At 43.9% G+C, this 16,801-nt stretch overlaps 1 protein-coding gene across 2 annotated transcripts; it reads right to left on the reverse strand.

Annotated features, from left to right (window-relative positions):
* Positions 1–8,677: 8,677 nt before the first annotated feature.
* Positions 8,678–16,775, reverse strand: gpank1 (G patch domain and ankyrin repeats 1). 2 transcript variants are annotated; one of them, XM_069919616.1, is made up of 3 exons: positions 16,425–16,775; positions 14,335–15,128; positions 8,678–11,447 (listed from the first exon to the last, which is right to left on the reverse strand). In XM_069919616.1, the coding sequence occupies exons 2-3, from the start codon at positions 14,892–14,894 to the stop codon at positions 10,985–10,987; spliced, it is 1,023 nt and encodes a 340-aa protein (XP_069775717.1). In that variant the 5' UTR covers positions 14,895–15,128; positions 16,425–16,775; the 3' UTR covers positions 8,678–10,984. The 2 variants fall into 2 exon arrangements, with proteins under 2 accessions (XP_069775717.1, XP_069775716.1); XM_069919615.1 differs by having other exon boundaries at positions 16,128–16,775.
* Positions 16,776–16,801: the final 26 nt, after the last annotated feature.

The raw sequence follows: 16,801 nt of genomic DNA on the forward strand, positions 1-16,801 counted from the left end.
ACCTGTTCCGAGCAGGGATGGTCCGAACGTTTCTGAATATTCATCCATAAATGTCCCCGATATATCACCGCAGAGGTTCGTAGATTCGGACAGTGCAGGCACAGCCCCTCAGGCTGAACTGTCCACACTATACAATCTATCAGACACTATCAAATGGTCAGGCTCTGAGAAGTGCGGTAGAACAGATGGACCCCAGGTACATAATTCCCTGAAAGTGGCGTCACCGTTGTGAAGAGACCTATTTGCCCTTCATGAATTAAATTATTGAGTGTAGGTGTTGGGATGTTATGATAAAGTTGTATATGACATTGGTGAGGCCAAATTGTGTGCAGTTTTGGTCACCCAACTACGGGAATAAGATTGAAAGAGTGCAGAGATTTATTACAATGTTGCCCGGGCTTCAGGGAAAGGATTTTACTCCCTTGAGCGTCGAAGAATGAGGGGAGATTTGATCAAAGTATTTAAAATGAGTACAGAGATCCTGCTATAGCTGTACAGGGTCTTGGTGAGACCACACCTGAAGTACTGCGTGCAGTTTTGGTCGCCTTATCTGAGGAAGGCCATCCTCGCCATGAAGGGGGTGCAGAGAAGGTTCACTAGACTGATACCAGACATGGAAGGACTTATAGATGAAGAAAGGTTAGAGAGACTAGGCTGGAATTTAGAAGATTGAGGTGGGGGAATCTTATATAAAATTCTTAAGGGATTGGACAGACTAGACGCAGGAAGGTTGTTTTCAATGCTGGGAAAAACCAGAACCGGTGGGTGGTGGGGGGGGGGGGGGGGGTCACAGTTTAAGGATAAGAGAGGTTTTTTTCTGACTGAGATGAGGAAACTTCTCTCAGAGGGTGGTGGATCTGTGGAATTTTTTTGCCGCATGAAGTAGTTGAGGCGGTCCCTTGTCAATAGATTTGGCCCTTGTGGGATCAGGGGGTCTGGGGAGAAGGCAGGAACCAGGGACTGATCAGCCATGATCATATTGAATGGCGGGGTTGGCTTGAAGGGCCAAATGGCCTACTCCCGCACCTATTTTTCTATGTATCTATGAAGGGGGCGGGGGGGGGGGGAATAGACAGAGTAAATGTAGATGGGCCTTTTCCCACTGAGGGTCGGTGAGATACAAACCAGAGAACACGGGTTAAGGGTGAGAGGGGAAACTCTCTCTTGACGGTGCTGGAGAAACTCAGCGTGTCGGAGTTTTCCCAGCCCTTTTGGACATTGAACTGCAATCGCAGACTTTTCTGCTTTGTTTCACGCTATTGAACCTTCCACCTGGTGGGAGGAGGGAACAGAAAGTGTGTCTGGGCTGCGAAGGGTCTTTCAGCATGCAGGCGGTGGGAAGGGAGGGATGTTTGTGGGACGAGAGAGAGAAAAGGCACTTTCAGGTGGCCAATTGCCCCGCTTGTAAATCCACATATTTTGGCAATATGAGGCTGTCGGGAGGCACCTGCTAGGCGAACTTTGTAACCCTCCTCCAAGAGGGATAATGGCGCAGCACAGTGGCCTCCCCAGCCATCTGAATGCAGCCGCCTGAAAGTGGTTGCATTCGGGATGAGTCGGCTGGCGAGCGGCTGACAGCTCCTCTCCCAGCTGTCCCTTCCCCCCGGCGCGGGACGTCAGGGCAGGGGCAGCCGGAACAGGCTGTCAGCGCGTTCCCACTACCCCACTCTCGAAATCAGTCCCCGCATGGATGGAGTCAGGGAGAGGTCGTAGTTTGTATTATATTGGTCTGCTTTAACAATGCATTTAAAAAAAAATCACCAACATGTCAAATGGCATCAACATGACATCAAAACCACCACTTGAGGGACATCCCCACCTGTTCTTGGGACGTGGGGTGGGGAAAATGGAAGCACCCAAGAGTAAGCCCGCGTGGTCACAGGTAGAACGTGCAAACAGCACTGAACGTCAGGTCATTTGGGTGGAGACAGTAGCCAGAGCCCTGAGGATGGAACCCTTCCCCTCCCCCCTCCCAACTCCACAGTGTCCATTCACTAATGCTGTGACGCTCACTCATCACAGGTCGAGCTGAGCAAGAGTCAGCGGGAGGGCGGTTCGACGCGGGACCTCCAGCGACTTCAGTCACCGCGTGAACTGCAGCGTCAAACGTTTGCTGCAAGCTCCATCTCCCAGCCACGATCCCAGAAGCTCTCCAGCCTTGCCCACTGCACGAAAGCGGCTGCGGCGACAGAGAGTGAGTGTTTGTCTGTGTGAACCACTGGGGAATGGTGGCAACGTGGAGGTGGGTGCTCAGTTAAATTCCAACTCATCCGGACATCTAATCGATGTTTCAGTGGGGCTGCATTTTCTCGGAATGAGAAACCATTGATGGAACGTGCATTTTGTACAAATGTTCAAATTTTATAGCCCTTCCGGCCCACGAGCATGTGTCGCCTAATTACACCCAAACGTCCTACAACCCTGGTGGGAAGAAACCCACATGGACACAGGGAGATTGTACAGACTCCTTGCAGACAGCGGGGCGATTCAAACCGCTTGCATGGTAACAGCGGCGCGCTAACCTCTAGGCAAATCGTCTCCTAACTACAGGAAATGTATCAATAGGATTGAAAGCGTGCAGAAATTTACAAGGATCCTGAAGAACTTGAGCACAGGAAAAGGTTAACGAGTTTACACTTTATTCCCTGGAGTGTAGAAGAATGAGGGGAGCTTTGACAGGGGTATACAAAGAAAAGCTGACTGAGGTTAGGTGAGACTAGAACTAGAGGTGAAACCTGTCAAGGGACCTCCTTCAGGCAGAGTGGTGGGAGTGTGGAACGAGCTGCCAGCTCTACGCTGGCTCAATTTTGACGTTTCAGAAAAATTTCGGAGAGGTTCCTGGATGGGAGGGCTATGGGCCAGTGCAGGCCTAGGCAAAATAATCAGAACAGACTAGACGGGCTTTTTTTCTATGCTGTAGTGTTTGATGGTGGGAGCTGCACTTCCAGTGCTCCCACAGCCCGGGGGGGGGGGGGGGGGGGGCTGTTCCTGAAGGCTGCTCTCACTGTATCCCCGGAGGAAACACAAGTGCTTGCTCCAGGAATATGGCCTCGCACGGGGAATGTGTGGGCAGGGGTGTCGGTAAAGCTGGTCGGACAACATCTGAGTGGGTCATCATCATCTCAGCAGTTAGATCCTGGGCAGGCTCAGAGATTGGGCAATGACCCTTTGGTCTACTGTCCATGTTAATGCTATTATATATTCTGCCCACATCCCCATGCTGCAGACTCAAACGCACTAGAGAAGGGGGGGGGGAGTTGGCAATTTACAGTAACCACTTAACCCACCAGCCTGGGGTCAAAGGGTCCTGAAACAATTATCCTTTACTCCTTGCAGATTCACCAGCCTGTATTACCCCTCTCCTCTTTATGCCAGCCATCTCCTGAGGCAGTGTCTCCACCTTAAATGACAGCAAGTCCTTGCTACCCCCACAGATGCTGCTGGGCCCACTCAATTCCTTCAGCAGTACTTGTAGTCTCTTCCTCCGGGCTCCTGGCCAGGGGTGAGGAAGGGTAGGGAGTGGTGAAAGAGGGTAAGATAGTTCCCTCAGCTCCTGGCAGTCTGAGAGAGTAAGAGCAGCAGGCTGAGATCTATTTCTATCTGCTCCCACTTCTGGAAAATCACACTTCCTAAACGTTACCCTGCTCGGAGATCAGAAGACTGTTGGCACTGAAATATTTTAAATTTAGACTGGTGGAGGACTGGTGCCAATCTTCGATCCAGATACTTGGGGTGAGATCCAAATCAGCAGCTTACTCTCCTGAGGAATAAAAGAATTTAGCCTTTTTCTTTCCACCCACTGAAGCAATCCCTTACAGAGCACCTATGGCACAGGGATTCCTTCAGGTGGTATGTGGGTGGGAACAAACAGTTTGAAAACCACTGTTTTAATCATCCCTCATTGACTCGTTATGTGCATGGTTTCATCGCTCCAAAGGAAATGGGCCAATGACAATTTTTCCTCAAGCAAAATATTTCAGTCACAATTGGGTCTAGAGCAGTGGTTCTCAACCTTCCCTTCTCACCCACATCCCACCTTAAGCAATCCCTTACTAATCACAGAGCACCGATGGCGTAGGAATTACTTTTTTTAAATTTTTTTTATTTTTCACACCATAAACCACATTAACCATGATACATACTTTTTCCTTTTCAAATATATACAGTGCCATTTTCTCCCCCAACCTCCCATCCCACTCTCCCAACCTCCCCCCACCCGTCCATTTAAAGTACAAAATCTAGGATACATTAAACCAGTCAAACAATGTTGTCATTCAATAAAAATAAACAAGAAATTCCACTGAGTCAATTCTTTTCATTTCCTTCTCCTTTCGTAAATTTAGGTAGTGAATGTCCCCGGTAGGTTTTCTCTATTGTGTTTCATGTAAGGCTCCCATATTTGTTCAAATATTTCAATATTATTTCTTAAACTATATGTTTTTTTTTCTAATGGAATACATTTATTCATTTCTATATACCATTGTTGTATTTTCAAATTATCTTCCAATTTCCAGGTTGACATAATACATTTTTTTGCTACGGCTAGAGCTATCTTAACAAATCTTTTTTGTGCACCATCCAAATCAATTCCAAATTCTTTGTTTTTTATGTTGCTTAGGAGGAAGATCTCTGGATTCTTTGGTATATTGTTTTCTGTAATTTTATTTAATATTTGGTTTAGATCTTCCCAAAATTTTTCTATTTTCTCACATGTCCAGATTGCATGAATTGTTGTTCTCATTTCTTTTTTACATCGAAAACATCTATCAGATACTGTTGGGTCCCATTTATTTAACTTTTGAGGTGTAATGTATAGCCTGTGTATCCAGTTATATTGTATCATACGTAACCTCGTATTTATTGTATTTCTCATCGTTCCAGAACATAACTTCTCCCATGTTTCCTTTTTTATCTTTATATTTAAATCTTGTTCCCATTTTTGTTTAGATTTACCATTTGTTTCCTCATTCTCCTTTTCTTGCAGTTTAATATACATATTTGTTATAAATCTTTTGATTATCATTGTATCTGTAATCACATATTCAAAGTTACTTCCCTCTGGTAAACTCAAACTGCTTCCTAATTTGTCCTTCAAGTAGGATCTCAATTGGTAATATGCCAGCACTGTATCTTGAGTTATATTGTATTTATCTTTCATTTGTTCAAAGGATAATAATCTATTTCCTGAAAAACAATTTTCTATTCTTTTGATCCCTTTTTTCTCCCATTCTCTAAAGGAAAGGTTATCTATTGTAAAAGGGAGTAACTTATTTTGCATCAATATTAGTTTTGGTAATTGATAATTTGTTTTATTCCTTTCTACATGAATCTTATTCCAAATATTGAGGAGATGATGTAATACTGGAGAAGTTCTATGTTGTACCAATTTTTCATCCCATTTATATAATATGTGTTCAGGTATCTTTTCCCCTATTTTATCTAATTCTAATCTAGTCCAATCTGGCTTTTCCCTTGTTTGATAAAAATCTGATAGGTATCTTAATTGTGCGGCTCTATAATAATTTTTAAAGTTTGGCAGTTGTAAGCCTCCTTGTTTATATCATTCTGTTAATTTATCTAGTGCTATCCTCGGTTTCCCCCCTTTCCATAAAAATTTCCTTATTATTTTCTTTAACTCCTTGAAGAATTTCTCGGGCAAGTGTATTGGCAATGCCTGAAATAGGTATAATAGCCTAGGGAAAATGTTCATTTTAATACAGTTTATCCTTCCTATTAGTGTTAATGGTAAATCTTTCCAATGCTCTAAATCGTCCTGTAATTTTTTCATTAGTGGATAATAATTGAGTTTATATAGATGGCCGAGATTTTTATTTATTTGTATACCTAGGTATCTTATTGCTTGCATTTGCCATCTGAATGGTGATTCCTTCTTAAATTTTGAGAAATCCGCATTATTCATTGGCATTGCTTCATTTTTATTTACGTTAATCTTGTAACCCGACACTTCTCCATATTCCTTCAATTTCTTATATAATTATTTTATTGATAGTTCTGGTTCTGTTAAGTATACTATAACATCATCCGCAAATAAACTGATTTTATATTCCTTGTCTTTTATTTTTATCCCTTTTATATTATTTTCTGTTCTTATCAATTCTGCTAGTGGTTCTATAGCTAACGCGAACAATAAAGGTGATAGTGGGCATCCCTGCCGTGTTGACCTGCTTAAGTTAAATTGCTTTGATATATATCCATTTACTGTCACTTTCGCCAATGGCCCCTTATATAATGCTTTAATCCAATTAATATACTTCTCTGGTAAACTGAATTTTTGCAATACTTTGAATAAATAATTCCATTCTACTCTGCCAAAGGCCTTCTCTGTGTCTAAAGCAACTGCTACTGTTGGAGCTTTACTCCCTTCTACTGCATGAATTAAGTTAATAAATTTACAAATATTGTCTGTTGTGCGTCTTTTTTTAATAAATCCAGTTTGGTCTAGATTTACCATTTTAGGTACATACTCTGCTAATCTGTTTGCTAATAGTTTAGCTATTATCTTATAATCTGTGTTAAGTAATGATATTGGTCTATATGACGCTGGTGCGAGTGGATCTTTCCCTTGCTTTAGTATTACTGTAATTATTGCTGTTTTACATGAATCTGGTAAGCTTTGTGTTTTATATCAATCTGGTTGATTACTTCCAGGAGGAGAGGAATTAATAAATCTTTAAATGTTTTATAGAATTCTATTGGGAATCCATCTGTCACATTTGTGGCCCGAAATGTGAAGTTAATAAAACATTAAACACAAGTTTTATCAGGTAAACTTCTGAGTGTCTTTATTCTCCCGTTTCCTTTGTTCTCCTGCTTGTGTTCTTATCTCTCCCTCATACCACGTGACTTCCGGTACATCTCATACATATTCATTATCATGACACCATCCTCTCCTGGTGTTTTATTATTTGGTAATTTTTTAATTATCTCTTGTATTTCTACTATTTCAAATGGTTCTGTTAATTTATTTTGTTCCACTATTTGTAATTTTGGTAGTTCAATTTTAGTTAGAAATTCATCTATTTTCCCTTCTTTCCCTTCGTTTTCAGTTTGGTATAATTGTTCATAGAATTCTCTCAAGTTTTCCTTGATCTCCTTTGGATTATATGTGATTTGTATGTCTTTTTTCCTTGATGCCAATACCATTTTCTTAGCTTGTCCTGTCTTAAGCTGCCATGCTAGAATTTTGTGCGTTTTTTCCCCTAGTTCATAATATTTCTGTTTTGTCTTCATTATATTCTTCTCCACCTTATATGTTTGTAGTGTTTCATATTTTATTTTTTTTATCTGCCAATTCTCTTCTTTTAGTTGTATCTTCCTTCATTGCTAATTCTTTTTCTATATTTACTATTTCCCTTTCCAACTGCTCTGTTTCATGATTATAGTCCTTCTTCATCTTGGTTACATAACTTATTATTTGCCTTCTAATGAACGCTTTCATTGCATCCCATAGTATAAACTTATCTTTCACTGATTCCGTATTTATTACAAAATACATTTTAATTTGTCTTTCAATGAATTCTCTAAAATCCTGCCTTTTGAGTAGCATGGAGTTTAATCTCCATCTTTACATTCTTGGAGGGATGTCCTCTAACTTTATTGTCAATATTAAGGGTGAATGGTCTGATAATATTCTAGCTTTATATTCTGTTTTTCTTACTCTATCTTGCATACGAGCTGATAACAAAAATAGGTCTATTCTTGAGTTTGTTTTATGTCTAGCCGAGTAATATGAATATTCCTTTTCCTTTGGGTGTTGTTTCCTCCATATATCCAAAAGTTGCATTTCTTCCATCGATTTAATTATAAATTTGGTTACTTTGTTCTTTCTGTTAATTTTTTTCCCAGTTTTGTCCATATTTGAATCCAAATTCAGGTTGAAATCCCCTCCTATTAATATGTTCCCTTGCATATCTGCTATCTTCAAAAAAATATCTTGCATAAACTTTTGATCTTCTTCGTTAGGTGAATATACATTGAGTAAATTCCAAAACTCCGAATATATCTGACATTTTATCATTACATATCTCCCTGCTGGATCTATTATTTCCTCTTCTATTTTAATTGGCACATTTTTACTAATTAATATAGCTACTCCTCTTGCTTTTGAATTATACGACGCTGCTGTTACGTGTCCTACCCAATCTCTCTTTAATTTCTTGTGCTCCAATTCAGTTAAATGTGTTTCTTGCACAAATGCTATATCAATTTTTTCTTTTTTCAGTAAATTTAGCAGTTTCTTCCTTTTAATTTGGTTATGTATTCCGTTAATATTTAAAATCATATAGTTCAGCGTAGCCATTTTATACTTTGTTTATCTTCCCTTTCCGTTTCTCCATCATCACCTTTCCTTCTTATCCATTTCTGCTTTCTTGTTTTGAACACTTTATAAGACAACATTTCTAAAACATCAAACATTTTCCTTATTCTCCTATTTAAAACTTCTTTTATCCCATTCTCCCCTCCCCCTCCTGAGTTGCCCTTTATCCCTTGTCGGACAACCACATCTCCCCTCTCCATTTGGATTTGCGAATTCACTCGCAAACGTCAGCTGATTTTGCAGTGACCGTAACTCCTCCCCACCCAGCCCCCCCCAGAAAAGATTTCAATTTTCATATGTAACAAAGGTCACTTTTTTAATTCCCTCCTTATTCCCTCTATTCCATTTCCCTCCCTTATTAATTCTTGTCTATACTCTATATATTTTCCTCTAAATACAGATACATTCATGTTTGCACACTATATATATATATATATCTTCATTTACCCCTTTACACACATACATATAGATCGTGGTCATTTTTACTCTTATTACATGTCTTCATCTCTCTGCTTGTTTTGTAGTTGTTCTGCAAATTTCCTTGCTTCCTCTGGATCCGAGAATAGTCTGCTTTGTTGCCCTGGAATAACTATTTTAAGTACCGCTGGGTACCTTAACATAAACTTATATCCTTTTTTCCATAAGATCGTTTTCGCTGTATTGAACTCCTTCCTCTTCTTCAGGAGTTCAAAACTTATGTCTGGATAGAAAAAAATTTTTTGACCTTTATATTCCAGTGGCTTTTTGTCCTCTCTTACTTTCTTCATTGCTTTCTCCAATATATTTTCTCTTGTTGTATATCTTAAGAATTTTACTAAAATGGATCTTGGTTTTTGCTGCGGTTGTGGTTTCGGGGCTAAAGTTCTATGTACCCTCTCTATTTCCATTTCTTCCTGTAATTCTGGTCTTCCCAGGACCCTGGGGATCTAAACTTTTATAAATTCTCTCATATTCTTGCCTTCTTCATCTTCCTTAAGGCCCACTATCTTTATATTATTTCTTCTATTATAGTTTTCTATTATATCTATCTTCTGAGCTAACAGCTCCTGTGTCTCTTTAACTTTTTTATTAGATTCTTCTAATTTCTCTTTTAAGTCTTCTACTTCCATTTCTACAATTGTTTCTCATTTTTCCATATTTTCCACTCTTTTTCCTAACTCTGATATGGCCATTTCCATTTTATTCATTTTTTCTTCTGCATTCTTAATTCTTCTTTTTATCTCATTAAATTCTTGTAATTGCCATTCTTTCACTGATTCCATATATTCTTTAAAAAAAGATACATCCATTTTCTTGCCTTTCTCTTCTTCTTCCATTTCTTTCTGTTCTTCTTCTTCTTCCTCTGGATTGACCATCTATTGTTTTCTTGTTTTCTTTTTACCCTCTTCTTTCTTGTTGTCGTTATTGTCTGTGTTCTGCACCTGCTGCTGTGCTGCAGGTGTCTCTCTCAGCTGTGGAGATCGACTCCGCAGCTGTTCCCCCTTCCCGTCAGTGTGTTTTTTTTTCATGCGCGGTTGCGCACTTTTACTCGGCTCTGCGAGCCATTTTTGTAGTCCCGAGCCCGGGACCTCCACTGACCTGTGGGAGCGGGCTTCTCTCTCCGCGGCGGGCCTCTTTGGACAGGTAAGGCCTTCACCTTCTTCTTCCGACGTCTTTCCTTCTTCTTTTCTTCCCGTTGTTTTTGGTTTTTCTTTCTTCGCTGCCATTTTCTCCACACTTTTACTTTCACTTTGTTTTGGTTTTTAAGTTTGTGCCTTTGCTTTTTCTGTATCTTTTAGCAGTTTCTTCCTTTTAATTTGGTTATGTATTCCGTTAATATTTAAAGTCATATAGTTCAGCGTAGCCATTTTATACTTTGTTTATCTTCCCTTTCCGTTTCTCCATCATCACCTTTCCTTCTTATCCATTTCTGCTTTCTACCGGCCACTACTCCATCACGTGACTCCCTCTTGTAGGAAATACTTAAAGTGGGACGTGAGTGGAAAGAAAAAGGTTGAGAACTATTGCTTTAGCCAATTCCACTTATTCGTTACACAGGTCTGTCACTTCCACAGAGGAGCCCTCAGAACACTAAACTCATGGGTTTAAATTCTCTGATGCAGTGGTTTTCAACCTTTTTTTTCCCCCTCCTCCCACTATCCACCTATTGCTTCCTGCCTGTTGGATCAGTGCTCCTGCCCCTCCCACCAATTTATTCAGGTGCCTGCCTACATGTTGCTCACTCTCCAACCAAGGGCTCAAGCCCGAAACGATGGTTATGGTGCTTTGTCTTTGTGATATAAAGGGACCTGCTGGTTTTCTCCAGCGTTGTGCTTTTATATTAAAGATATACGACTGATGTTTCAGATTCAAAACTTTGGTTATGTATCTTTACCCCCTGAAGACGCTGCAAGACCTGCTGAGCTCCTCCAGCAGTTTTGTGCTTTTACAATGATCACAGTGTCTGCAGACTAGTTTTTTTTTTGCAACCTCTGGAAGGGAGGATGCTTTTAATGCACCAAGACAGATCAGGTGAGTACTGCACTCTGGAGATGGCAGGGGTGCGATGGTGGGAACCATCTGCAGGTCATGCTGGTGTATTGCTCCAAGCTGACACAAACTTGTTGAGTAGCTTCCAACAAAGCAGCTCAGACTGATGGGGACTTGCTAAAGATTCATGTAGATCCTCAGATCCTTCTCCCATGCTCTCGCCCTCGCGTCCCTCCTGAGCTCCTCCCGCCTGCTGACCGTAGCCGCCTTCTCCGTGCGACGGGCAGCAGTCCTCGGCTGCCGCACTGCTTCAGAGTCATTGGCCTGGAAGTGAGTGACCTTTGGCTTCGGGTTCCTCTGGAAGCCCAAGCCCTTCTGGTCTCTCTTCAGCACCGTCCCAACAGGGAACTTTCTCCCCTTCCCATCTGGGCCGAGGCCTGCCCCCCTGTCCCAACCATCTTTCAGCATGATCTGGAACCCGACGTTGCTTTCGGGAATGAAGTAATGCGTCGGTGGCGGCAGCTCATCGTTCTTGCTGAGTAAGTGCAGCATTGACCTCTCATGCTGTTCAATGGTATCCTCCAGGTATTCCAGTCTGCACAGCTGGCAGAACTTCTTGTGTGGAGGCCTCTCTTTGCAGCTATCACAGAATCAGAAGTATTACAAATTAATGTCATGAAATTCATTCTTTTGTGGCAGCATCACAGCGCAAACATTTCTATGAACCGCATTACAAATAAGTAAAAAATAGTGCAAGGTAAAAGATAGTGTCTAAGGGTCATTCAGCGGGGAAGAAGCTGTCCTTGTGTCGCTGAGTGCTCAACTTCAGGCTCCTGTACCTTTTCCCTGATGGTAGCAGAGTGAAGAGGGGGTGGGGATCCTTTAAGGATAGAGGCTGCTTTTTTAAGACACCGCCTCTCGGAGATGTCCTTGATGGAGTGAAGTCTGGTGCCTGTGATGTTGCAGGCCGAGTTAACATCCCTCTGGAGATTTTTCCTGGCCTGAGCATTGGCACCTCCACACCACAGTGATGTAACCAGCTAGAATGCTCTCCACAGTCCACCTGTAGAAGCCTTCGAGAGTCTTCGGTGGTGTACCGAATCTCCTCAGAACTCTTCACAAAGTACAGCTGCTGGCGAGCCTTCTTCACGATTGCATCGGCTTGGAGGCTCCAGGACAGGCCCTTGGAGACGTGGACACCCAGGAATTTGAAGTTCTTGACTCTCTCCGCTGCTGAGCCCTCAATGAGAGAGAGAGAGTAGTTACAGCAGCATCTGTTACAGGAGTCACTGGAGAATACCAGAGAGCTGTGAACTCGACCAGCGACATCACAGTCACCAGTCTTCACTTCATCGAGGTCATCTACAAGAGGCATAGACCATTGCAATTGCTCTGCGAGGTACTGAGGCTGAGCCATCAAGAAGAAAAACATCTGTAACTGCTTTTTGCCAGGAAGAGAAATATCTGATTAATTGCCTGGAAAGGACGTGGTTCCAACGGCTAGAGACAACGACTTGATGTTCGGCTAACTGCTAAGAATAATGTGCAAGACCAACTACACACTTGTTTGTTATGGTGTACAAATATTTGCCTTGTTACCCTGGATGCGCACTTGGGTCTGGAATCCTGAACCATTGTTCGGTCTCCTGTGCCCAAATACGACAGCTGTTGCAGAAAATCTGGACTTGGGTGAGCGTGACAGGTATTGCGGCAGTATAAAAAGGGAACAAAGTTCCTGCTTAACAATGGCTGACCTAATTCAATTCTCCCTATCCCAGGTATCACCCCCCCGCCTGAAAAAAATTAAAAGACCCTGCCTCCACCCTCTTCCCTCAGCAATCCCTTACTAATCACAGAGCACCGATGGCAGAGGAAATACTTAAAGTGGGATGTGAGTGGGAAGAAAAGTTTGAAAACCTCTCTCCTAGAATCTTCCACAAGAGATAACACACCCTCCACATCAAGAGAGGGGTATGCAAGGTTATGGGGTGGGTGTGGGTCATTGGGACTAGGTGGTGTTCAGCATGGACTTGGAAAGGCCAAACTGGCTGTAAATGTTATATGGTTACATCTCTCAGGACATTATCAATTTTAATCATTCCTCAATTAGAACATAAAACATTAAAGCACAGAACAGGCCCTTCGGCCCTCGATGTTGTGCTGACCTATATACAAAAAGTACTAAAGCCTTCCAGCCTTGTAACGCTCTATTTTTTCTATGCCCAAGAGACTCTTGTGACAGAGTATTTTGAAGTGTTTTGGGAGGAAATGTTAGAGCATACAAACATTTTAAAAACACAGAATTTTTGGAGGACTTTTGCAGAGTGCTTTTTGCAAGAGGCAACAAAGTATGGACAGCAGCTTGCCTGGGAGAGCATGTGACCTTTGCAGGCAGAGGAAGAACAGTTTTGCTCTCAGAGAGGGAGGGAGTGAAACAGAGAGGAGAGACAGAAATCAGTTCCAGAAACTTTGGAAGGCTGCCTGGCCAAAGGAGGAGATTGGCAGTGTGAAGGGTGACCTGAAAGAAAGAAGATCATCTGGAGAATCCTGAAGGGGGCAAGTTTCGTCAGTAAGCCTGATTGGAAAGGAATCAGTTGCGGATGTCCTGGAAAAGGAATCTCTCTCTCTGAAAACCAGCAAGAACCTTCCTGAGTGGTAACTATATGCCTGTTAAACACCAAAGCCTGGTGAACTTCGTTAATGCTAACTTCTGTGCACAGAACAAGAATTGCCTGCAACCAGTGAGATTGGACAGTGATCCAAAGAACTTTTCTCATCTTAAATATACATTACATACACCCGTGCTTAGTATTAGAGTGGGGGGGGGGGGCGGGGGGATTAAGTAGGTTGGGTAGGTTAAGTAAGTTGATAGTAATAACTTTAATTCTGTTTTCTTGTTCAAATATATACCCCTGGGTTGTGGTGCATCTCTATTGCTGCTGGTTTTTGGGGTCCTCTGGTCTCCGTAACACTCTTAAAATCCCCTAATGTTTCAGCCTCCACCACCACCACCCCTGGCAAGGCATTCCTGGCACCCACAATCCTCTCCGTTAAAAAAAAAACTTACTCCTGACGTCTCACCTAAATTTTTCTCCACTTTGCAGAGATGTCCCCTGGTGTTTGCTACTCCTGCCCAGGGGAAAAAAAAAGTGCTGGCTGTCCACCTTATCGATGACTCTCGTAATCTTGTAGACCTCAATTAAGTCTCCTCTCATCCTTCTTTGCTCCAGAGAGAAAAGTCCTAGCTTTCCTCACCTTGCCTCATAAGACTTATTTTCCAATCCATGCAACATCCTGGTGAATCGCCTCTGCCCCCTCTCCACAGCTTCCACATCCTTCCTATAATGAAGTGACCAGAACTGAACACAATACTCTAAAAGTGTGGTCTTACCAGAGATTTCTAGTTGCAACATGACCTCTCAACTCTTGAACTGTATTCCCCTATTAATGAAGCCTAATATCCCATAGACTTTCTTAACTCTCCTGTCAATTTGCACGGCCACCTTGAAGGAAGCAATGATTCATACCTCTGTTCTTCCTCTGGGCAAGTGTGATATTCCTCCAGGACAGCGACAATTTCCCCATGGCCAGCCTGTCGGGCCAAATCCAGGGCATCCCGACCAGAGGAATCACACACTCCAATCCACGCAGCCCCGAGGCTCAGCAAGTACCTCACCACCTCCAGTTGGCCGCTGCATGCTGCGCACATGGTAGCAGTCCAGTAGTAACTGTCCCGGAAATTTATGTCGCACACTCCCGTCTCCAGTAACCTCTGGACCATCTTCAGGTCCCCATTCTGAGCAGATCTCAGCAACACGTGTCCATTTCTCTCCCCTCCTTCTGGGACTTGACGCCTGCTGGGACCCTTCCTCCTTGCCCTCCCGCTCGCAGCCTTGGGTTTACAGACTGAACTGGTGCTGGCCTCGCTGCTCGAACCAAGGAGGCTCTCGTAGAAATTCTTTGCCTGCTCGCCATCTAAGCCTCCCTCTCTGGGGCAGGGAATGGGGGCTTTCCGCCATTCACCATTTTTCCAGGGGTCAGCGTCCTCGACTGCACGAGTAAAACTGATTAGATGCCCGTAGCTCATTGCAAACAATGCTCAGGCACCAACACAATACGAATTCATGGGTTCCTTGCAGCCGTTCCCACACGCCACTCCAGAGATGCCCGTCACAGAATTAAAAGGATCACTAACATCGTTGGAGTTCAGGTCCCATGGCAGCCAGTCCTACTGCTCTCCAAAGGAACGTTGCCAAACACCTGGGCTTCACTCCCATGGAATATTACCCGCTGCCAGTAGTCCTGACGCTCTCTGAAGTCTCTGGATGGTAAAACAAGGCCAATTACAAGTCTGATGTGAGAACACCACACATCTGCCCTGGTCCCCTCTGCCCCCTCATGGAACAAGGACAGGATTTTCCTTGTCCTCACCCACCACCACACCAGCCTCCGCATCCAACATATCCTCTTCTGCCACCTACTATGTTATACACCTCTAGACAGGTCTTCCCCTCTCTGCATTCTGCAGGGAGTGCTCCCTTTGTGACTCTCTTGTCCACTCCTCCCTCCCCTTGGCACCTACTCCTGTGACCACAGATGCTCCACCTGTGCCCACACCACCATTCAGAGCTCCCAAACAGTCCTTCCAAATGAAGCAATATTTCACTTGTGAATCTGCAGGGGTTGTCTACTGCTTCTGGTGGCCCCACTGTGGTCTCCTCTATGTCGGAGAGACTTTTCGCAGACTGGGAGATGGCTTCGTTGGGCACCTCGGCTCCATCCGATGCAATAGCATGGATCTCCCAGTGGCCACTCATTTCAATTCCCCATCCCATTCCCTTGGTGACATGGTCTCATGCACTGCCAGATTAAGGCCACCAGCAAATTGGAGGAACAACACCTCACCTTCCTCCTGGGCACCCTCCAACCAGATAGCATTAATAAATGTTTTAAATTTATACATCTAGATATAGAGCACAGTACCGAAAACCCACGCTGACGCAGAATGTACAAACTCCTTAAAGACAGCGCAGGGTTCGAACCCCAGTTCCGACCACAGGCGCTGTATCAGCGTTGCCTCCTCCGGTTTCCATTAAACCCCCACCTCTTCTTCTCCATCCCCTTCCCCCACCTCTTCTTCCCCGTCCGCTTGTTCCCATCACTTTTCACCCCCCTCTTCTTCCCCGTCACCTTTTCCCCCTCTCCTTCCCCGTCATCTTCCCCCTCTTCTTCCCTGTCACCTTCCCCCCCTCTTCTTCCCCGTCACCCCCATTCCCCTTTCCCCTCTGTCTCTTTTCATAGAGCCAAAATCAATTCTCACCTCTCCGCTCATCCTATCCAATGAACCCGCACGGATTCCAGCTCCAGTTCCAGGGCGCCCACCAGGATCTCAGGAACTTGTGCTGCATTGAATAACACCATCTAGGCACCCTCCTCCCCTTCTTCCCCCAGCTCCCTCTCTCTCCTTTCAAAGAGCCAAAATCAATTCTCTTCTATCCAATGAACGCATTTAGTTGGTCTGGCCTCTTCCTCGGCCAGACTGAGCTTTGTTATGCCGCTTATTCCTCGAGGAAGGGCTCAGGCTACATCCTTAAGTCCTATGGACCCTGCGAGATACCTGCTGAGTTCTTGCAGGACCCCAACACCTTGCAGTCTTTCGTGCTTCTCCAGAGTGGCCAGTCACAGGATTAAAAGGAGGCTCAGAGACTCTGGGTCTCGGGTCCCTCAGGTCTCCATAGGGTCGTGGCCAGAGGCCTGGGGCCCCACGCCCATTACACGCAGCTCCTGCCGCTCTCAGCCTCGCTGGTACAACAGGCGCCAATAACGTGGTCAGAGGAGCTGGGGGAGCTTCGCTCGGACTGGGGAGGATCGACACGATGAGGGTCGTCCGGTTAAACCCAACAACTGACAGCGAGAGGCACAGCCCAGCCTGGCGTTGGAAGCGAGAGAGGGGGCGCAGGGATGCTGGGAGTTGTAGTTTCGCCGGCGGAGCGG

Source organism: Narcine bancroftii, chromosome 2 (assembly GCF_036971445.1).
Source record: "Narcine bancroftii isolate sNarBan1 chromosome 2, sNarBan1.hap1, whole genome shotgun sequence".
NCBI lineage: Eukaryota > Metazoa > Chordata > Chondrichthyes > Torpediniformes > Narcinidae > Narcine > Narcine bancroftii.